The 20440-nt window shown below is 40.9% G+C and overlaps 1 protein-coding gene across 1 annotated transcript in view; it reads left to right on the forward strand.

Moving 5' to 3' along the window:
- Positions 1-20181, forward strand: part of CD96 (CD96 molecule) — a 63454-nt gene extending 43273 nt beyond the window's left edge. The window contains 7 exon segments of the mRNA XM_085221157.1: positions 898-1160; positions 4030-4084; positions 7088-7172; positions 14696-14807; positions 15400-15521; positions 15941-16031; positions 17927-20181. Coding sequence (XP_085077283.1) covers positions 898-1160; positions 4030-4084; positions 7088-7172; positions 14696-14807; positions 15400-15521; positions 15941-16031; positions 17927-18035 — 837 coding nt within the window. The 3' untranslated portion in view covers positions 18036-20181.
- The last annotated feature ends 259 nt before the right edge of the window (positions 20182-20440 follow it).

Raw genomic sequence — 20440 nt, forward strand, 5'->3', positions numbered from 1 at the left:
GTGGCAACAAAATGTAACAGAATATTGATGGGAAGATATAGCCTCTACTGCCATACCACCAACATCTACCTCTGCTGCCGTGGGCCAACATAATAATATAGGAGGCACTACTTTCAGAGCAGCCCTCGTATTTAACCACTTACATAAAAACTATGTTTGAGCACTTTACTGTGAGTCTTAACCTTCTAGCATTAACTGCAGTATAAATACCAGCAAGCAGTGTGCTTGAGCTTTGTCCTTAAGTTTCTGTGTTATCACTGATGAGTTGTAATTGTTGAGGTTTTTCTTTAAGGTGACTTTCAGACACAATAGGTTTCTCAGTCTTCTATCTTAGGCCATTACCTATTCAGATCTCTTTGCAGTGAATTCTGAATTTTAAAGCTCTTTAACATTTTTAAAGGGAACATGTTTGCCCTTAACATGATTTAGTGAACCGTGTCACTCTACAAAATCAAGCAGCAGAGTAAGGAGAAAAACAAACACCACAAGAGATCAGCACAGTGATACACATAGGTCACCAGGTGCCATTCAGAGGACAGCTTGCAAATATGTACTAAGGCACAGTTGTCCATGCTGTGCTACATGTCCCTATCTCAGGGTGACTGGCACACAGGCAGTTAGAGGACGTGACTTCTGCCTATTATTTTTATCAGCCTATTATTATATACAACTATTTACCCCATAGTTCATTGGTAAGATGATGAACACAGTAGGTTTTGAAGTTCTGAGTGATTTCATCATAAAAAGACGATGTATTTGGGAAAAATAGGTGTTGGAAATGTTTAAGTACATCTTAGTGTTATTCCTCACTATTTTCATGGTGGGAATTGTGTTGGTCTGCAAAAATAGGAGGGAGTGTTTTGTCTTCACGTCTTATTTGAGATGTTTTATTCACAGGAGGAAAATGGAAAGAAAGAGGAACTTATAACCAAGCAGTTCTCCTATCTTGAGGTGTATGGGAATGGCAGTGCACTGTATGGGTAAAAAGTGTATTTGGGTCTGAATAACACTCTAAAGATTTTTGCCACCAAAATAATCGATGATGGCAAGAGGTTTTCTTTCCAAGGCTGTAATTTCTGCTTATACACCAGTGGGTCTGAAAAACAAATTTCCAACCCTCCTAAAGTGAATGGTTGTCAAACAGTGGAACTGTCAACGATGCTTTGACTGTAGTTGCTTACTTGAGGAAGCCCATGGCTCAGAGATGGCACAGTAATGCAAGATTTGAAGCTCAGGATGCAAAGGAAGATTCTGCAGGGAAAAGCAGAAAAAAAGTAAACCTCCATCTTGGGGCTGTCAGTCATTGATGTAAGAGAAATAAAAGTAGAAGTTAATGATCTGAGATTTCCTCTTGCGTTTGCATGATTCAAACATAAGTCCTACTTATAAAAAAGAATCAAAATTTGTCAAGCAGCTAGAAATGTTACCTGGATAATCATTCAAGTACACTAAGATATTTGAACTCTCCCTGTCCTCTGTCCCTGATGATGCTCTTTGTCTTGGTTTGAACATCACTCAACCAAAGTGGTTGCTTTATTTGGCATATTCTCTGAATTACTGTGTCATGTGTGACTGTCTGTGCATGCACCCCCACCAGCTTCTTAGTACAAGAGGGGGAGGGATACAAACAAGAGAAAGAAACCACAGCCTTTGCTGTTGGGTATCTCTGGGCATCCTGTGATGCTCCTGGAAACTGCTGGCTAGCTTCTGATGGTGATGTTGGGCTATTAGCCTCTAGCAGTGCTCTGAGCATAGGATTTGCTGGAGCAGCCCTGTGAGAGAGATGGGTGCTGAGGTGGCCTTCTCTGACCTTGGACTGACAGAGTTCGGATCCTGGAGGCAATGTATTCATATGCTCCAAGCCCCTTCATTGAATCAGCCCATTCATTGGTAAGGCAGGAGCTGGGGAAGAACGAGTGCAAGGACCCCACAGGCTGGGCAGCACGAACACAGCAGAGACAACACAGGTCTGAGGGACAGCTGTGACACTTCCTCACAGATGGCCTGGGTATGACTGAGAGCACAGTGGAAGGATAGAGAGTGCAAGTGAGAGTCTCTCAATGAAGCTGAGAGTCTTGATAAGTTGAGTAGAAGATGGTGTTCAATCAAGAGAGCTTTTCTGAAGAGGGTACTTTCAGACTGAAATACTTAGAAATGTGTCTTTCTCAGAATGGAGCTCTTTTAGGTATAAATTTCTGAGAAAATGTGTGGTCTTCTCACATCTAACTTTGCCAAATATTGATTTCTCCTTTTGGTAAACGTTTTGAACGTTTTAAGATATTCAATTTCTCATAAGGAGAATCCTTCAAACAAAAAGTGGAAAGGAAAGGAAAAAAAGAAAACAAAAGGAAACTCCACCCAAAATATACCTAAGTTCAGAAAAACACAAGGCCATGATTATTAAATATAGGTGGTCTGGTTTCGGCTGGGACAGAGTTGATATTCTTCACAGCATCTGGTGTGATGCTAAGTTTAGGCTTTAGGGGAAAAACAGTGTTGATAACACACCAATGTTTTAGTTTTGCTGAGCAGTGCTATACAGAACCAAGAACATTCTAATTTCTCAGGTCTTTATGCTGTCTTGCCAGTTAGGAGGTTTGGGGGCTCAGGGAGCTTGGAGAGGACAGAACCAGGAAAGCTGACCTAAACTGAACAAACTGAACGTATCATATGACATCATGTGGAAAAAACTATAAAACTGAGGGGGGAGTTGGTCAAGGAGGGCAGCCACTGCTTGGAGACTGGCTAGTCAGTAGGTGGTGAGCTATTGCATTGTGCATAATTTGTTTTGTAAATATATATGCATATATTTATAATTATCATTACTATTATTTCTATCTCTCTTTTCTATCTCAACCCACAAGTTCTACTTTTTTTCCCTGATTCTCTCCCCCATTCTGCTGGGAGGAGAGGGAGTGATCAATAGGCTGTGCAGTGTTTAGTTGCCTGCTGGGTTAAACCACACCAATAAGTCAATCCAGGCATAACCAGTCAGTAACACTAGGTAGAAAAGTAGAAATTAGAAGAAAGAGTCCTAGGTGGATTAGTTGTAAAAAATGTCAGTGAAACTTGAACTCATTACATCAGGGAGGACAGTAAAGAACTGAGGTGACCCTGTCTTGGTTAACAGGGTTAGAAAAAAAAGAAGAAAAGCAAATTATATTAATGGTGGAGAATTATACAAGATTTATGTTGGAAAGAGAAAGAATTGGAGATCTCTTAAGTAATCTAGGATCTTCACTTGTTTCCTGTCCAGTTTTAAGACTCAAAAGGGGTCAGAAACATGATTTATTCAAGGCTTTTGAGACATGTTGTTACCACAGTTTCAGCGGTTCTTACTTAACATTCAACATAGCTGCAAACCAATGACTAAATCAGAAATGCCTGGAAAATAAAGGTTTATGGTGCCTGATAGCTTGTATCCATGCAGTCAGTTGTGCCTGGAACAGAAATACTGTGCAAACAAAATAAAATAATAAAACACATCTTTCATTCCTTGTGGTCATCAAAAACATGCTGCTCTCACGCAGAGGTGAAGTTTGGGCTTCTTGGCCAATCAGGAAGTGTCTGTGGTGTGACACTGTCATACAACTGCCTAGTTATTAGAACATGAGAAGTTGGTTTCTCACCATCAACAGACATTTTGGGGGACAGCAGGCAATAGCTAAAGCTTTTGCAGGTGGTTTTGATAGGCAAACACCTGGAGGAACCAACAGGTGAAACTCATGCCCTGCTATCAGCTGTGATAGCAGGATGGCTTTAGCTAGTTTTAATAAAACCATCCAGACATAATTTAAAAGGTAGGGAAATGCATCATAGGTCTTATGGTAGTAGCTGCTGATATATGCTTCTAAACCACTTCCTTGACCTCAAATTGGAGTATGCAAGCTTTTATCTTGCTAGGTACGTGGGCGTATATAGGATTTAATTTGCACTCTTTTTACAAAACAAGGCCATTAAGTCTTATTAGAAGTTGTTACTGTGACCTTCAGTACCCATTTCATTAATACATTTTTGTTTGCTTTCCAGCCTACCCTGCAATTTTGACTGGCCTATGGGAGGGCTCTGCTGTACCTTGCAGACGGTGAGCTCGTACCATAAGCAAGTCGCTTAGTTGCTGTCCATGACTAACATCCCTGCTTCTGAGCAATTCCTGTCCCTATAGCAGTATATGCTGCTTCTGTGAGCACAAATGGGAGCTAGCTGAGGGATTCTCCATGGGGTGGTAATTTCTGACCTTGCATTAGCCCCAGGGACGGCTCTAGGATGGGGTGGAGAGGCTATAAGTGGTCAGTGGTCATGCAGGGGGGCTGCAGGTCTCTCAAGAGACACAATGGAAATTTTAGAGTTTTAGCTTCATGTTCAGTTATTTATTTTTAGGTTAGAGAGTAGCAATTTACTCAAGGTATATGTGACTTTTTGAAACAAAAATGAAACAATGGAAATCATGATATTTATCCAAGGGAATAATATTGCATAGGGAAGGAAAGGTAAGGAATCAGGGGCACAGTAGCTAGTCAGCTTCTGATGAATAAGCAAGACAGAGAACACAAATCATTTGTAGGTGGTCCTTTCCTTGGGCTTGAATTAAACATAGTTTACAGCCAGCTAGTCAGAAAATGCCACTGTTTTTTCCTGAAAGGCAACCATTCCTCTTTTACAATATCTGTTACATTAGGACATGGAAACTACTATGTCAAAATTTATGTTTTATTTTAAGTTTCAAATAAAAACTTACAACATTTTAATGGCTATGTTCCAATTGTAGAAAGTTTCCAAGGAAATGTTCTCATTGCCATTTTGGATTGCAGACAGCGTGAAGAAACTAGCAGGCTCAGAAAGGTTAAAAGGGAACACTTTTGACCACATTAACCATTCTTGTTGATTACGAAAAATGAGGGATCTAAACAAAATCTGCTGGGGAAAGAATTCAAACTGATCTTCTTTGCACTTCTCAGATTTCTCTCCTATAGGCTGTGATTCTTCACCTCTGTGAAATGTTGCAGCAAAAGGTGAATAGCCTTTCTGATGCATGCATATCTGAAGCAAAAGAGTTACCCCAAGTTACCTACAGTGTCAATGAGAAAGTGATGGTCTTGCCAGGCATAATATATCATGCTACAAGCACAACACAGCTGGAGTAACCAAATACCAATAGATCCAAGTTTGAGGATCCTTACTTAGAGCTGAACGCTTATGTGTATGCTTTAGAGAGTTTCTTTTATCATCTGCTTTATAACAGCAAAACCTAAACGGAAAGTCTGTTGTGCTGTCTGAGTGTACTTAGCACAAAACATACTTGTAGACCTTAAGACTGACTAGCAAGCCGCTCTTGTTACGATGCTTTGCTTTCAACTGCCTCCATCCAGATTGAAGCTTTTCATCTGCGAACGTCCCAAATTAAGAAATTTCTCCTCAAAAAGAGTGTTTGTGGACAGGCGCAGAGCCTTGTATTGTCCATATCATGCCTTTTCAGACAAGGCATGCTCAGGCAGTTCTGCAAAGTCGCTGTAATTTTCCTGGTGACTTATTTTTCATTTTGGTGTTGGACACTGCAAGCACTTGTTTGCACTGCCCTGCTGAGCAAAGCAAGGGGTGTTGCTATCATAGGACCAGATGATAGGAAGTCTTTCAAGAGTATTTGTTCTTCACTTCCAAATAAATGTTCACTCTTTTCCTTCTGTTTTCTACACTTTATTGTCAGGTTTAAATCTATTTTGGATGGCAGATTTATATTTCTTCATAGTAAACATCTATAAAATATTATGAACAACAAGAGATTAATGAAAAAAAGGAGAAAACAATTAAACTATGAGTTTAATGACTATTTACCAAGACAGAGTTTCAGTTGGATAGTTCCAGTCTTCATAATGAATGATTGACTTGTACTGCCTGCAATATATCAAACTTGCTCTCAGCTAAAAGCATATACCACTTTCTTCGATTGTGAGTGCAAAGGTCTTTGTGCTGCATGAGTAATAGTATGAATGTCTTTGTTTAGAGGGAAAAAGCAATTCCTCTTAGTATCATAAGCTGCTAAGTAAATGTAATTAGGAACATCGAGGCAGTATGAAGGTGAGATCTCCCACCCTGCTAGTATGCATCAATTCATCCAGCCTTGATTTTGGAATCTCTCCAGCCCTTCCCTTTTATTGCTTAAGGATAAAGTAAAGAGAGCACAAAAGCAGATTTTTTGGGGAGCAATTGGCATACAACCAGAACTACTGATCTACAGCATGCAATTTCTTGTCACTTCCAGAAACCTCTTATATATGACGCACTCTAGAAAGGTATCTGATTTTGTGTATTCAGTGCATCAGTGTGCCAGGCAGCCTTTTTCATGGAATTTATCTCCTTGTACAACTAACAAAGGTAGGAGTTGCATGGTAATCAGGAAGCGTCTCATTCTTCACCCTGCTCTGTGCCCATTACTAGTACTAATATTTCTCCATATGGGTGTTTGTCCCTGAGGTATTGAACTAAAGGATATGGAAGCCCACTATTCAGCCTGGCCCCACGTAGTAATTAGGATGTCCCTTGATTTTCTTTCAATTATGTCTGCAATGAGAAATATGGCAGGAGAAGAAACACAATAAATAAAGAGGAAGGAAGTGCTTCCTTGCCAAGCAGGATGGTAAATTTATAGGAGAAGCTCTGTCTGTTGTGGATGTTGGAAGTCAGAAGTGGAAGACGAGTGACAAATGCTGGAGGCTAACAATTGGCTTTTACTGCCCTACAGCCTAACATGAGCTGCATAGTGAGAAGGGTGCAATCATTGTATGGTACATGGACCAAGAGAAATCTGACAGAGCAGCCTGGAGGTAAAAAGCTCAAGAATAGATCAATGACATAACCATAGAAATGATTAACAGCAAGAGCATTGGTTGCTAAACCACTCCTGCCAGTGGGAACACGTAGATATCCATCTGGGTTACCACTTTGGATAGCATCTAAGCCAAGAAACTTTCAGCCATATGAGCTTGCTTTTCAGTAATAGCATTTAGCACCATTCTGATTTATAGTTTAAAGTGCAATGAAAGGGATTTGCAGCTTTGCTTTATGTGTTTGTTTGTTTTTTCTTCTCCAGAAATGTCTGTTGAACAAAAAAACTCACAAGACAGTGAAGGTTTCTATCATCAGATCTGTGCTTGATGTTACAAGGGACCCACCAGGTACATATGATGCTGTCGTGTATGTCTGTTTTCCTTCCTTGCGAATGAAATATAGGGTATTCATCAGAAGAATGAGGAGTTTTTCATAGATAAATGATAAACAGAAAAACTTCTTTGGTGAGTTTTTCATACAACACATCTGAAATGTTAAGAACACTAAACACGTATATACTTTGTTATCTAAAATACAGAATAAATGTAACTGTATAGAAGTATTGTACACATCACACAGCTTAAACTTTTTTTCTGGCAGATTTCTTAGCTCAAGACTCTAAATGAGCCAAAAACACCTGAGTAAACTCAACGAGTTAAGAAGAAACTTCTATACAAACAAAAGATGCTTGCTATTGTTAAGAAGTATCTTGCTGCAATTCCCATATCCAAAAGTACCCTCACTTAGCTACACAGCACTGGTGAGCTGTTCTAACTATGCATTTCTCAGTGAGTAATCCTGCAGTGTGGCTGGCAAAAAAGCACAGACTGACTTCCTTTAGCACCCTCTTGTGCATGCCTCATATTCAGGTGTAAATGCACGGTTAAACCTTTTTTTTTTTCCTTCTAATGTGTATGCTCTTTGCACATTAACAATATAATTGAACTGCTGGACTCTGAGCAGCCCTTATTGGTGCGCCAGGTAAACTGGTAACTGCTTGCACCTGTATTCACTTTTGGCTGTGGACACACCTATTGGTATGTTTTTTAGCAAAGACTGTATTGAAAACCAAAGCTCAGTCCCCTCAAAATCTGGCTTCAGAGGGATGGAAGATAAATGATCATTTTTCTCCAAAATGACTCATTTCACACAATTTGCAGTTTAGTAGAAATGTCCTCAGATGAGAGAGCCATCAATTAAAGAAGTCTACATCCTTGCCTGTGGGCTATACTAAGATAGCTCCACTCTGTATAAAAATGTTAATGTATTTAGATGTGACAGAAAGGAGGGAAATTACATTAACTCTTGGCTGTGTTCTGTGATGGTGCCATATTAATGCACAGTGTGACACAAATCTCAAACCAAACTTTCAGCCTTTTTTCTTTTAAACAAAGCCTCGCTTCTTTTAAGCACTATTGTCCGTTCTCCCCCCCCCCCCCCCAAGAAAATATATTTTACCACAATGGCTTCAGAAAGGTAGAACAAATTAGAAAACAAAATAACTTGGGTTATCTCAGGGGTGCATCTATAATTTTTAAAGCTATTAGAGAAATGATTTTGCAATAGTAAGGTATCCTTCTGTTTGCATAGTAAGGTATCCTTTTCTGCTGAAAATACAGAGCAAATACAATGAAGAGATAGTCTGGTGATGTAATCCATCATAACTACACCCAGACATAACTAAACCTTAGCCTTTGTTATTCCTGACACTTTAGCTGGCATTTGAATATAGCTCTTTCAGCACTGAGCTGGTAATTAAAAACAGCATCTCTACTAATGGTTCAACATTCTGCTTAAGGAAACAACCAACATTCTCAACACTTCTACCTAATTGAGGAACTGATAAAATGTTTCTTAATTTGTGTAAATTTGACAAATCTATGCTCTGCCTCTACAAGTTCATCTTATTTTCATCTTATTGCAGGTAAGTGAACAGTTTTCCCTACCCCTCAAGGGAAGTCCTTTTGAGATGGCTTTTCTTGGGTAGTTGGCTTTGCTCTGTCCAGGATACAGCTGTGTTTCAGTGGTGGGTCATGTGAGCATGTCAGAGAAGTGCTGTGGATAAATGGCAAGGAAAAAAGTGCATTTTTCTATAAAAGCCTCCTCTTACTTGGGATGTAAACGCTGCTTGGGAAGGACAATATCTCTGCTGTCTTTGGCTGACTGGTGAACAGCCCTTGGATTGTAAGAAACCAAACTATTTCTCTCCGCTTCTTTGAGGACTCAGTGAGCCCTTTTCAATGCAGTGTCTTTACATTTCCTGCCAGACTTGCAACTGCCGGGATGACTTGTGGATGGAGCCATGCAGGTGCCACCATCAGGTCATATATGCTATTTCAACCTGCATGCTGATAAGACACATCTGTTTATATGGGATAAAACCAGTTAAAAACTGCTCCTCTTTAGGTGAGGTACATACTGGAGGTTCCAGGAGCTTCAGACCCTTTAGCCCCAAAACCTTCCCTAGGGATTGATAGTCCTGTTACTTCAGCCGCTGCTTGTTTCTTGCCAGACCAACTGGCTGGGTTGTGCATTGGAAGATTACTTGGAAATTAAGTGTGATGCACTCTCTCTCATCTTTAAGCCCTTGAATGATCCTCTTTTTTTAAAAAAAGATGAATAAATACACTTTTTGCCCTTAGTAAAGGTGTTTGCTTTGATTTGTTATAGACCTTGGAAATTCAGTACTTCAATCAGCTGTCATGACTAGCTCAGGTGAGGAAAAATTTTAAAAGCCTTCCTTATTACTCATTCAATAGAGGTATGATCTTTGCTTGACCTGTACTTAAATGCCATGTACACAGGGCCAGAGGCATACAGAGGTCAGCATGCCCTGCACTGGCGGTACCTGAAGTGCTTTTGGATGGAAATTTGTGAGCTGTGAAATCATTTAGCAAGAGAGCTAACACAAATCTTGTTAAAGCTCTGTCACACTAGGACAGCATGTAAAATGGCTTGCTGAATATCAGATGTTATTCTTATACTTTTTATAAAATGGAATAGAAACCCTATAAATCTATAAATAAATTTATCCTACTATGATGGAGAGGTGCCTGTGACAGAAAAGCATTTTAAATGCCCCCCTTTTTTTTTTTTTTCACTTTGACCTGACGGTAACAAATCGTCCCCATTCATTAATTATGGGGTAAGTGCTGCTGTTTTACTAGAGGAAACATATGGATAGTCACATTAAACTATTTTCTGCAGTTGAGAGGAAGAGCCACAAGAATCTGAGAGCGCTCAGACCTACACAGCTCTTTGATCTATACTCATCTGAGGTTTTTTATTATTTATTCATATTATTTTTGAAACACTCTACTAACTAAAAGGGATACTGTTTAATCTGTGTTTCTTTAGAGGACCAGCCTGCATCTTCAGGCTCTCTAAATTTCACAAGTTGAGCAAGCTTGGCTCCCTTTTCCATGACACAGGGTAACGAATTCGGCCAAAATGCTTTCCCTGTTGCTTCACTGTGAATAAAAGGATCGGAATCTCTCATTCTGGAGACAAATGGCACATGCAGAATGGCAGCATGGGCAGCACAAGGGAGTGCTGAGCATTGCCCTCCCCTCCATAGCAGCACAGTGGCCACGCCAAGAGTAAATATAGTCTGCAGTGTCTACCACAGCCTTATTCTCCAAACAAAATGGATTGCAACAGGCTGACTTTCATGAGCCTGTGAGGTACTGAGTGTCCTCCTTCACCCATGCGATTCAACCCTGTAAAATTCACTTAAAGAAATCTCTATTATGCTACAGCAATACTTACCCAGACATGGGTAAGCAATGCAATTGGCAGGGTGTCACAGTACTGGCAGAAGAAACTGAGCAAAAGACTTGATTCTGACTCAGCAAAGTGCTGTTTGAGAGCTGAATCCCTTCTTTTAAAGCCTTGGGGAATGAAGAGGCTATATTTGCGTGCATATGTATATACATAAATATATACATATATGTGTGTGTGTGTGTATACATACCACAATATGAACACAGATTGCAGTGGCACTGAAATTAAATCTGGGTTCTTCTCAGTCTGCCTTCCTCAATTCCTAAAGCAGAGACCTGGCTGCCAGTGGGTCACTAAGGGGGAATAATTTTGCCTATAAATTGCCTAAGACTATAAATATACAATGCAAATGGGTTGTACATCATCACTGGCTGAGGAGATACAATGTCAAAGTCATAGTGCAAGGCAGAGCTGAGCCATTTCTTTGCTATAAATAGCCCCAGAGACAGCTGTCTTTTAACCAGCACCCATGACGCGTGGCACCAGCACTTTGCTGACCATGGGTTAATGCTGCATGTCTCTGGCTCCCTCTTGGTTCCCACACCAGTGCCACTATGGCCCTCTTTGCCAGACCCTTTGGGCTGCAGCTGAGCTTGCTAAGTCCAAGCCTGTAAGGTGTTGTTTCAGCTCTTCTTATTTTGTAAGATTTTAAATGAAAACCAAGAGACAGCTGGGAATTAGTACAAGGGAACAATGCACAGAAATAGGTGGGAGGAGGAAGGGCAACAAAACCAAGGCTCTTAAATTCACAGCTTGATCTCTGAGTCCAGAGATGCCCAAGCTAAGATAAAGCTGTATTTCACTTTTTCAGATAGCAAAATGGTACTTTTCCAAAAATGAGACAGGTGTTAGGAAAGATGGTCTCTTTTTAGTAAATGTGAAATAATCCTCATGGGCGAATAGAAGTCTACTTGCTAACCACCATCTGTCTGTGTTTGATTATCAGATAAATATTCAGCTCTAGAATACTTACTGCTTCAAAGGAAGATTAAAGAAAAATGTTAAATAAGTTTATAGCACCAGACATCATAGGTGTGAATCCTCTGTGCTAACTTCCTCAAAACTTCTCTTTGTTAGTTGGGAAAACAGTTTCATCCCATTAGAGCAGGTAAAACCCTGTCTAAATGCAGATTTATGTATGTTTGTTTACTGCAGTCAGTTGATACCACGTTGAAAAGAGCCAAAATGCTCATAGTTTTAAGTTTCAGCTGAAACTCAGGTGAAACCAAAAATCCAGGCTTAACACCCTGAAGTTAATTCATCCATTTCACTACGCTCATTTGGCATTTCAAGCTTGTGACAGACCTTTAGAACCAGACATAGCTTTCTGTGGCGGTGCCTGAGGGAAGCCAAAATTTCAGGTAGTAGTTTACTATGGATTTGACATCTCTGGGGAAGAAAGAGGAAAAAATAAAGAGCAAGTTATAGGATCCTCAACAGTTATTGCAAGCATGTGTGTTTTTCAACAGGTGAAATTATGTTCTGAGCTGCATTAAAAGAAGAGTGGCCAGCAGGGAGGAGGAGGTGATTGTGCCCCTTACTCAGCTCTTGTGAGGCCCCATCTGCAGGACTGCATCCAGGCCTGGGGTCCCTAGTACAGGAAGGATGTGGAGCTCTTGGAGCGGGTCCAGAGGAGAGCCACTAAGATGATCAGAGGACTGGAGCACCTCTCCTATGAGGAAAGGTTGAGAAAACTGGGCTTGTTTAGCTTGGAAAAGAGAACGATCCAGGGAGATCTCATTGTGGCCTTCAAATAGTTGAAAGAAGCAAATAAACAGGAGGGGGAATGACAGTTTGTGAAGGTAGATAGTGATAGGACAAGGGGGAATGGTTTTAAACTGAGACAGGAGAGGTTTAGGTTAGATATTAGGAAGAAGTTTTTCACACAGTGGATGGTGACACAGTGGAACAGGTTGCCCAAGGAGGTTATAGATGCCCCATCCCTGGAGGCATTCAAGGCCAGGCTGGATGTGACTCTGGGCAGCCTGGTCTGGTGGTTGGAGACCCTGCACATAGCAGGGGGGTTTAAACTAGATGATCATTGTGGTACTTTTCAACCCAGGCCATTCTATGATTTCTACCCTATAGACAAAAAGCTGTATTAGCACCACAGTGTTCAGAGAGAGGGAGACAGTAACAAGTGAGTAAATGATGCATCTTCTTTGCCTGATCGGACTGTAGCAGGGGAGTTATGAAGATAATTACAGGTGCTGCAAAGTGCAACTGTGGTACAAACTTAGTGTTGGTTTGTACATCTGTGTTAATCAGGAGTCTCTTGCAAAAAGTGCAGTAGCAGGTATACAACTTTATGTAGCCCTCGGCTTGTAATGCTTTTGCTAAGATGTGACAACTGCTGTACTTATGTTCAGTAGCTGCCTGATAGTCATCACATTGCCATCCAAAAATAATTACTGAACATGGTGAAGTTGTGTCCTAGAGACCAAACACTGGGGGGTATTATATGTACTAGCACTTTAATGCTTCACAGAAGCATTCCCCTGCACTGAGTTAGAAAACAAAGACTTGAGTCTTCCAATCCATTGAGGATTTGCAGCAGTGAGAGAGAAACGAAAAACATTTGAGTATACTGTTTCTATTAAATGTATTTAATAGTATTAAAATAAGGAAAGTTGCTAGGCAAATACAGTGAGTATTGAGAGTAGTTTATGGATGAAATAAATTACTGGAGAAGCTAAATAAAATCATGGAGCAGCAATGAAATCATGAGCTAATGTGGGGCTATAAAGGCTGGCTAATAGAGCACTGGAAAACAGCCTCATTAAAGACTAATGGATGAAAAAAAGGTGGGGGTGGACATTTTTTCACAGATCTTTCTCTTCAGAAAGCCTCTGTTTAGCAGCAGAATGCCAGATTTTAACTTATTTCTTAACATCTCAGTTTGTGCTTTCAGAACAGGCAGAATCTGTCTATGTGCTATTGTAATTGTATGGCAGACCTCTTCTGGCTGAAGTGCAAACCAAACAGCCACTTTCCTTTTCCTGAATATATTGTTGGCAGCACTCTGCTGCTTCTTTACCAAAGTATAACCTACAACCATGCATTTCAGCCAAAACCTTGTGACAGCACCTCGTGCTTCATGATCCTGCTCTTTCACAGCTTGCTTATTGCAGTTTCATTAAAAGAGGGAGGTTCCATTTGCCGCTCCATTCGCCCTCTTTCCCACACCCACATCTGCCTGGCAGGCAGCAGAGCCACAGCCCTGGAAGGTCCTCAGCAAGGGAGCTACAACTGAGAACAGTTTCAGGGCATACATAATGCACTGGGGCACCTGCTGAGGCACAGTAGTGAGCTCCAGAGTGTCCCACTGGGGCCACCAGGCTCCTACAGCAGGGATTACTGCTATTAGTTAAATCCTCTGAGGCTGCAACACAAACCATTATGTAAATAGTCATACGTTGCATTCGTTGGCATGCTGTATAGAGCACTGTGTTATGAGATTTCCATGTCCTTTTTTTGTTTTTTGCCTTTTCTTTTTTTCCTTTCCTAAATGACAGCTCTGCCATGCTTATCCCTGTAGAATTTAATACCTGATAAGCAAGGCAAAAAGGAAATTTAAATTGAATTAACATAAAAAGCTCTCAGTGAATTTTTAGAGTGCCCTAGAAGTGAATTGATTTTTTTCTGATTGTAATAGAGCATTCATACATGCTTGAGTGCATATATGCATATATATATTAGGTAGGGATTTATAATGCATACGTATGAGAATATCCATAGATATAGTACATGTATACATGCACACATACACACATATTTAAAAATAACCTACTATATATATGTGTCTGTATGAGTGCTTAATCTCAGACAGAGCCAGCACCTCACAAGAGAACTAGAGATTTTCCTGGTTCTGTCTAGCTACTGTTTTACATCATTTAAATGGTGGGATCTTTTTTTCTTTGATCTATAAACCAGCAATTATACTAAAGACGTTCAGGTATCTCTGTTACCGCATTTGTTGTTTGCATCAGGAAAAAGTGAATGACATAAAATAGCCCCACTTAAGCCTAATGAAGCAGCTGCATAGAGGCTGTCACAATAATTTAATGATGTTTCTCCTTTTATACAGATTTGAATGACTCTACCATTGAATTCCTGCAGAACCTCAACGACACAACACGCACCTCTGAGGGTACAACCCCTGAGCACTGTAAGTGCTGTGGCAGTTGTGCAAATACCATGTAGTCACGTAGCCACGTATCGAAGCTATTGTTTTGGAGGACACGAACACAGCAGTAGCTTGAGAAAGCAGGAATATGTCCTTTGGCAGCATTGATCTTAAATGCAGGCAGCTTAGCTGTATTAGGAAAGGGAAAAATACCTGCCTATAAATAAAGATGATTTTTGTGATACAGAGATAGTTCTTGATGCAGAAGACTGAGGCCTCACTCAGTCATGGCAGAAGCAGACTGGGCTGCTGCTAAGCCACTTGGTATCATCAGCTTTTTCATTAGCATTAAAAAGGGAAAAGGCTTATCACTATCCCAGACTGCTGCGCAGACTGGTTTGCTGGAACATCTTAATAGATATTTCCTAATATCCTCTTTCTTCTAATGTTCTTTAATTTGATAAAAGCATATTTCTTTGCTTACTGGTCAGTTGTAGGCCAAAAATGTGTTTCACCAAATGCACTTTGCACTTTCTCTGGAATATGATTTCCAGTCCTCAGCAAAGTGAATGATGGTGGCTTCTAAACATAAAATCGTAGAATGGCTTGGAAATATTGTTTACAAAAGTGAGATAAAATAAAAAGAAGAAAAATTTCTTTTAAAGTAAGCTACTAAAAATTTTCTGTGCCAATATCTTTGCATGTAATGTGTCCTTCAACATCACAGACCAGTCTGTTTCAGCTACCATATGGATATATTTCTTTACCACCAGCCCATTGGTCAATAGTGCTGCTGAGACAAGATCCTACAAATCGTAAGTGGTGGGAATGAGGGCTGGGACTGTGCTGAGATACTGTCAAACTGTGGAGAGAGAGAGAACATGGCTGACTTTCTGACAAGTCATTGGTTAGGCTGTGACTAAATCGCTTTCTGCTACTGTTGGGTGGCTGAATTCAGTCCACAAACCCAATCAGAACACAAGCCCATGAATTGGGGCAGTGACGTTCAGCATTTATTGTGATGAGCCAGAGAACCTGGCCTTTTTGTATGGGGTTGGGGCTGCTTTGTCCATGGGACTGGAGAGGATCAGCAAGCCAAAAGAAGGACACCCAAACAACCTCTGACCAGGTTTGGCTTATCACTGTTTCCTGTGTTCTTTGCAAGCAATGTGAGGAATACAAAAGGCAGCCACCTCCTCTGACCAGTGGTCCTCCTCCTCTTCTGTACTTTTCTAATATTCACAGAGAATCACAGACTTACAGACATATAGAAATAGTGTCAGTACCAAAAAGAGATGTAAGTATCAACCTGGGGAACAAAAAGAGTAGAAAATGTAGTACAGCACAAACTCCAGTCCAGGTGTTTGTACTTAAGTATTTTCATACATATTGGAAGGCTGTGCTGTCGTTCATCAAGACCTAACAGATTGGAGAGTTGGGCAGGGAGGAACCTGACGAGGTTTAACAAGAGGTAGTGTAGAGTCTTGCACATGGAGTGGAATAACTGCATGCATCAGTACAGGTTAAGGGATGACCTGCTGGAGAGGAGATCTGCAGAGAAGGACTTGAGTGTTCTGGTGAACAACAGATTGGCCATGAGCAGCATGCCTTCTTTCCAAGAATGTCAATGGTAACCTGTATTGCCTTAAAAAGAACGTGGCCAGTAGGCCAAGGAAGGCGATCTTCCCCCTCTACTCTGCTCTTGTGAGGCCACATTTAGAATGTGTCCGGTTCTGGGCTCCCTAGTTCAAAAAAGACGGAGATCTCCTGGCAGGAGTTCAGGGGAGGGCAACGAAGATGATAAAGTGCCTGGAGGATCTCCTGTATGAGGTAAGGCTGACTAACATGAGTCTGTTCAGCCTGAGGAAAAGAAGACTGAGAGCAAATCTGATAAATGTTTCTAAGTATATAAAGGGAGGTGAGAGGCAAAGGGATGAGGCCAGCCTCTTCGCAGTTGCTCGTAGCCATAGGACAAGGAGTAATGGCCTAAAATTTAAGCATAGTTAGTTATGTACTAACATGAAGAAGAAGTTTATAGTAAGGGTGACAGATCACTGGAACAGGCTGTCCAGAGAGGCTGTGGAGTCTCCTTCTCTGAAGATATTCAAGACCCATCTGGACAACTACCTGTGTGACCTACTGTACTGAATTGCTTTAGCAGGGGTGTTGATCTTCAGAGGTCCCTTCCAACCCCTGCAATTCTGTGATTCTGTGACTGTGATCTGAGACTATCCGTAACACTCAATGCCTTTAATTGCGTTGATCACTACTGCCATTTTTTTCATGCAGTGGCATGAAGTGTAGAGTGATCTCAGACATTTCATCCATTCTGTGGATTGTCTCTAAAATAAACCTCAGAAAAAGAGCTGTGGTGCAGCTTCAATGCATGCTGTAGGGTATGAGGGAAGAATGCAAGTAATTTTTTCCCCAGAGCCTCCCACTTCTCTCTAATTTTGTGTGGTTATTAGAGAACATGATTTAACGAAACTGTACTTCTACGGTAACAGACTATTTGAGTTGTGGATAATATATGTGAAAGTAGTCTACCTGATTCTTAATCCTAGTCAGAGAAGCACTAAGTTTGTAATTACTACCAAAGTTTAATTCCCTGGTAAGGCATTCAAAGATCTACTGATAAAAGCAGTATCTAAGAGCCAATTATTTTTAATCTTAATATCTTTACTGAAGAGCTTGAAAAGTCATGCAGATCACAAATAATTTTCTGTCCCAGAAAATCCTTTATAAACAGAACATCAAACCCTAAGTATCAAAGGTAAAAATTGAATTTTTTTTTTCCACTGATTTGGGACAGGTTCTTACTTTATCTTCTTTACCTTGGCATATAAACTGGCAAAAGAAAAAAAAAAAAAGTTATGAGTTTTTAAATATGCCTCCAAAGAGCAGTTGGAGCAGAAGACCACTGTGAGGGCTTTGAGTTGTTCACCAGGACAATGATATTTTTTAAAGCACAGATGAAGTAAAGCTGTGAGGTGGGAGCTGGGAAAGCCAAATGGACATGAAGAGGTGCATTGGGGTTATAAAACAAACAGGGAAGGTACAATGTGTGAGAGCTAATGTCAGGTGCTGTTACACCAGGCTGTCTGCTTACTGCCTTCTCTATCCTCCTGTGCACATTTTACAACAATCTTTCATATGGCTTTTGTGTTATATGTTTTGTCTCTTAAATTTCAGTCTGAACAGACCTCTGTCTTTCAAGCCACCACCATAGCCCATAAAGTACACCTCCATGGTGGACTCTGATGGGACTCCCATATCCTGCCACGAACTGGAAAACCTGTAACATGGCCTATGCTCCTTGTGTAGTGTGTAGGAGAGTGACAATTAAGGAGCCGCAGTCTTTAAAGCAGTGATTACAAGAGCTGGGTGTTAATGACCCATATTAAAATTCAGAGTGCCTAAATGACATTAATGTTGGAAGCTGAGCACTTCTGAGCATACTGACTTCATCCGCCTCTCTCTCTATGCATTATGCTAACACCATTGTGAGTGTCACAGGGAGATTACATGTGCTTAATTTGAATTGGGTAATCAACTGGGAATTTGCTGTCTTGTTAATGGGAGTAGATTAACACATCATTCCATAAGCCTGCCTAAAGAGTGCTGAAGCTTTCTGTTTTACTAAGTGTATAGAGATGACAGCTTTGCCGTATGGACACCGTGATTACATGGGAAACCTTGGCTTAATACAAACTTTTTGATACCTACATGAGCAAAGCTTCCAATTAATTTTTTTACTCTGCAAATATTGACTAGTATGAATGAACAGTTTCCTATCACTGTGAAACCAACCGAACAATAAAAAAAAAAAAGACACCAAGGCACAAATCAGTAGCTTACACAGAAAGGAAATACCTGTCACTGGGGGGTTGCAGCACAGGATGGCTAGGAGAAGCAGGTGAGCCCAAACAACACTGAGCAGGCCCAATGGATGTGTTCAGAAAGAAGACTGAGATGCCTTTGGTGATGTCACAAAAGTCAGCTTTGGGCTCAAGTCATTGGTGGACCAGATGCTTAAGGACTGAAACAAACAAAGACACCAAGGATAACTTTATGTGCCAGTCTTTTTGAAAGAGCTGTGCCTTTGAAACAATAATTTCTCTTGAGTCTGCTTTACAGAGCGCTACATTTATGGTACACGTGAAAAGGGGAAGGAATATAATCATTTTACTTTTCTTTGTTCTTCATTATATTTTGTCATTTGCTATCTTTAGCTTCTTCAAGACCTTGGAGGACGTTTCCCAGGTAGCTCACCTTTGTGGAGAGAACAAACAAGACTGAATCCATTCCTTGCATTGACACTAAAGATCAAATGACTGCTCTGTGGTTTAGGTCAGACCAGCACACTGAATAATCTCAGCTGGGTCAGTGGTTGCATGATAATCAATGCAGGTGCAAGAGATACAGCAGGAGCACAGCTTTTGGCAGCAGTATGTTCTCACATAGACTTCAGCAAGCCAAGAAACTGTCCCCATAAGCTGGTTTGAAAAATTATTGTTAGCACAGTGGTCTTTCTGCAATTAAGGCAAATAAACTAAAGTTAAATCATGTCAAATTTAAAATTGGTACTCTGATCCAGGAATGGGATTTGCATTATTTACTGCTAAGCACTGGGCACTGAGTACCAGGGCTCAGTGCATGGAATGTCTGGTGACTTTACATGAATGAATGACTTAACTGGAATGAACAATCTGTCAGACAATCAGTGTTTTGGAGAGTTATTTATCTTATAACACAAGGAGTTTTAAGTTCATTGTTAAGATAATATCTGTGCTCAATAGGAAACACTTTATTTCCTGCAAATTATACAGAATTTGCATACTTGGAAGACTACAAATTTGAGTACTTCTTGTCTGCCTGGGTAGAAGCAAAGCAGTTTAACTTTTGTTAGACTGTCACTGCAAAAGAAGGATGCTTAAAGAACAAAAGTAAATACATATCTGAGAAAAAGATGGATAGCCATATTGTAAGAAATGTGGAGAGTCTGGACTTCCTTCCTGTCATTTGTTGAGATGAGCGCCTGTAGCACAGCTGTCAAAGAGAGCTTATTTATCACTATAGATATTTTAATAATCCTAATTGCCTGATGGCATCACTGCCCCCTGGTACGAGGGTTTGCAGGGTGCCCTGAGGAGTGTTCGAACTTGGGGTTATTGTGATCTCCACAGGTACCATAGCCAGGTTGAAGAGCCCGACGAATCCACCATCACGGGACGCTGTTGCCTGTACATACCTGCTGCCATCAGTGCAAAGGCGCTCAGGCAACCCAGAGGACCCAGAGCCAGCCGTTGCCGCCCCTTCCACACACAAAGGGGAAAGAACAGCCCCGAAGCCCCCAGCCAGCAGCGGCCGCACCTCGCCGTGCGGCGCTGCGCCCTCGGCGACCAGGAGGTGGCGCCTCAGCACCGCAGCCGGAGGCGGGCACGGCCCCGCTGGGCTCCCGGGCCTCACTCTTTCGGTTCTTTCTGTCCCTGCAATGAACTTAGAACAGTTCTTACTTGTCTTTGACTTCATATTTTCTTTACCCGGATAAGCATGTATGTATACATTTGCAGAAGGGTTGTGATTGTGTTCCTAATTCATCCTTTTCAAGGAAAAAGGAAAAAAAGAAACTTGCACTTTTAAAGCCATTCTGTTTTGTCACCAGCTGCCCCAGTACGTGAGCTGAAACTGTTCAGCTGGGACACG

Source organism: Meleagris gallopavo, chromosome 1 (genome assembly GCF_905368555.1).
Source record: "Meleagris gallopavo chromosome 1, MGAL_WU_HG_1.1, whole genome shotgun sequence".
Taxonomy (NCBI): Eukaryota; Metazoa; Chordata; class Aves; order Galliformes; family Phasianidae; genus Meleagris; species Meleagris gallopavo.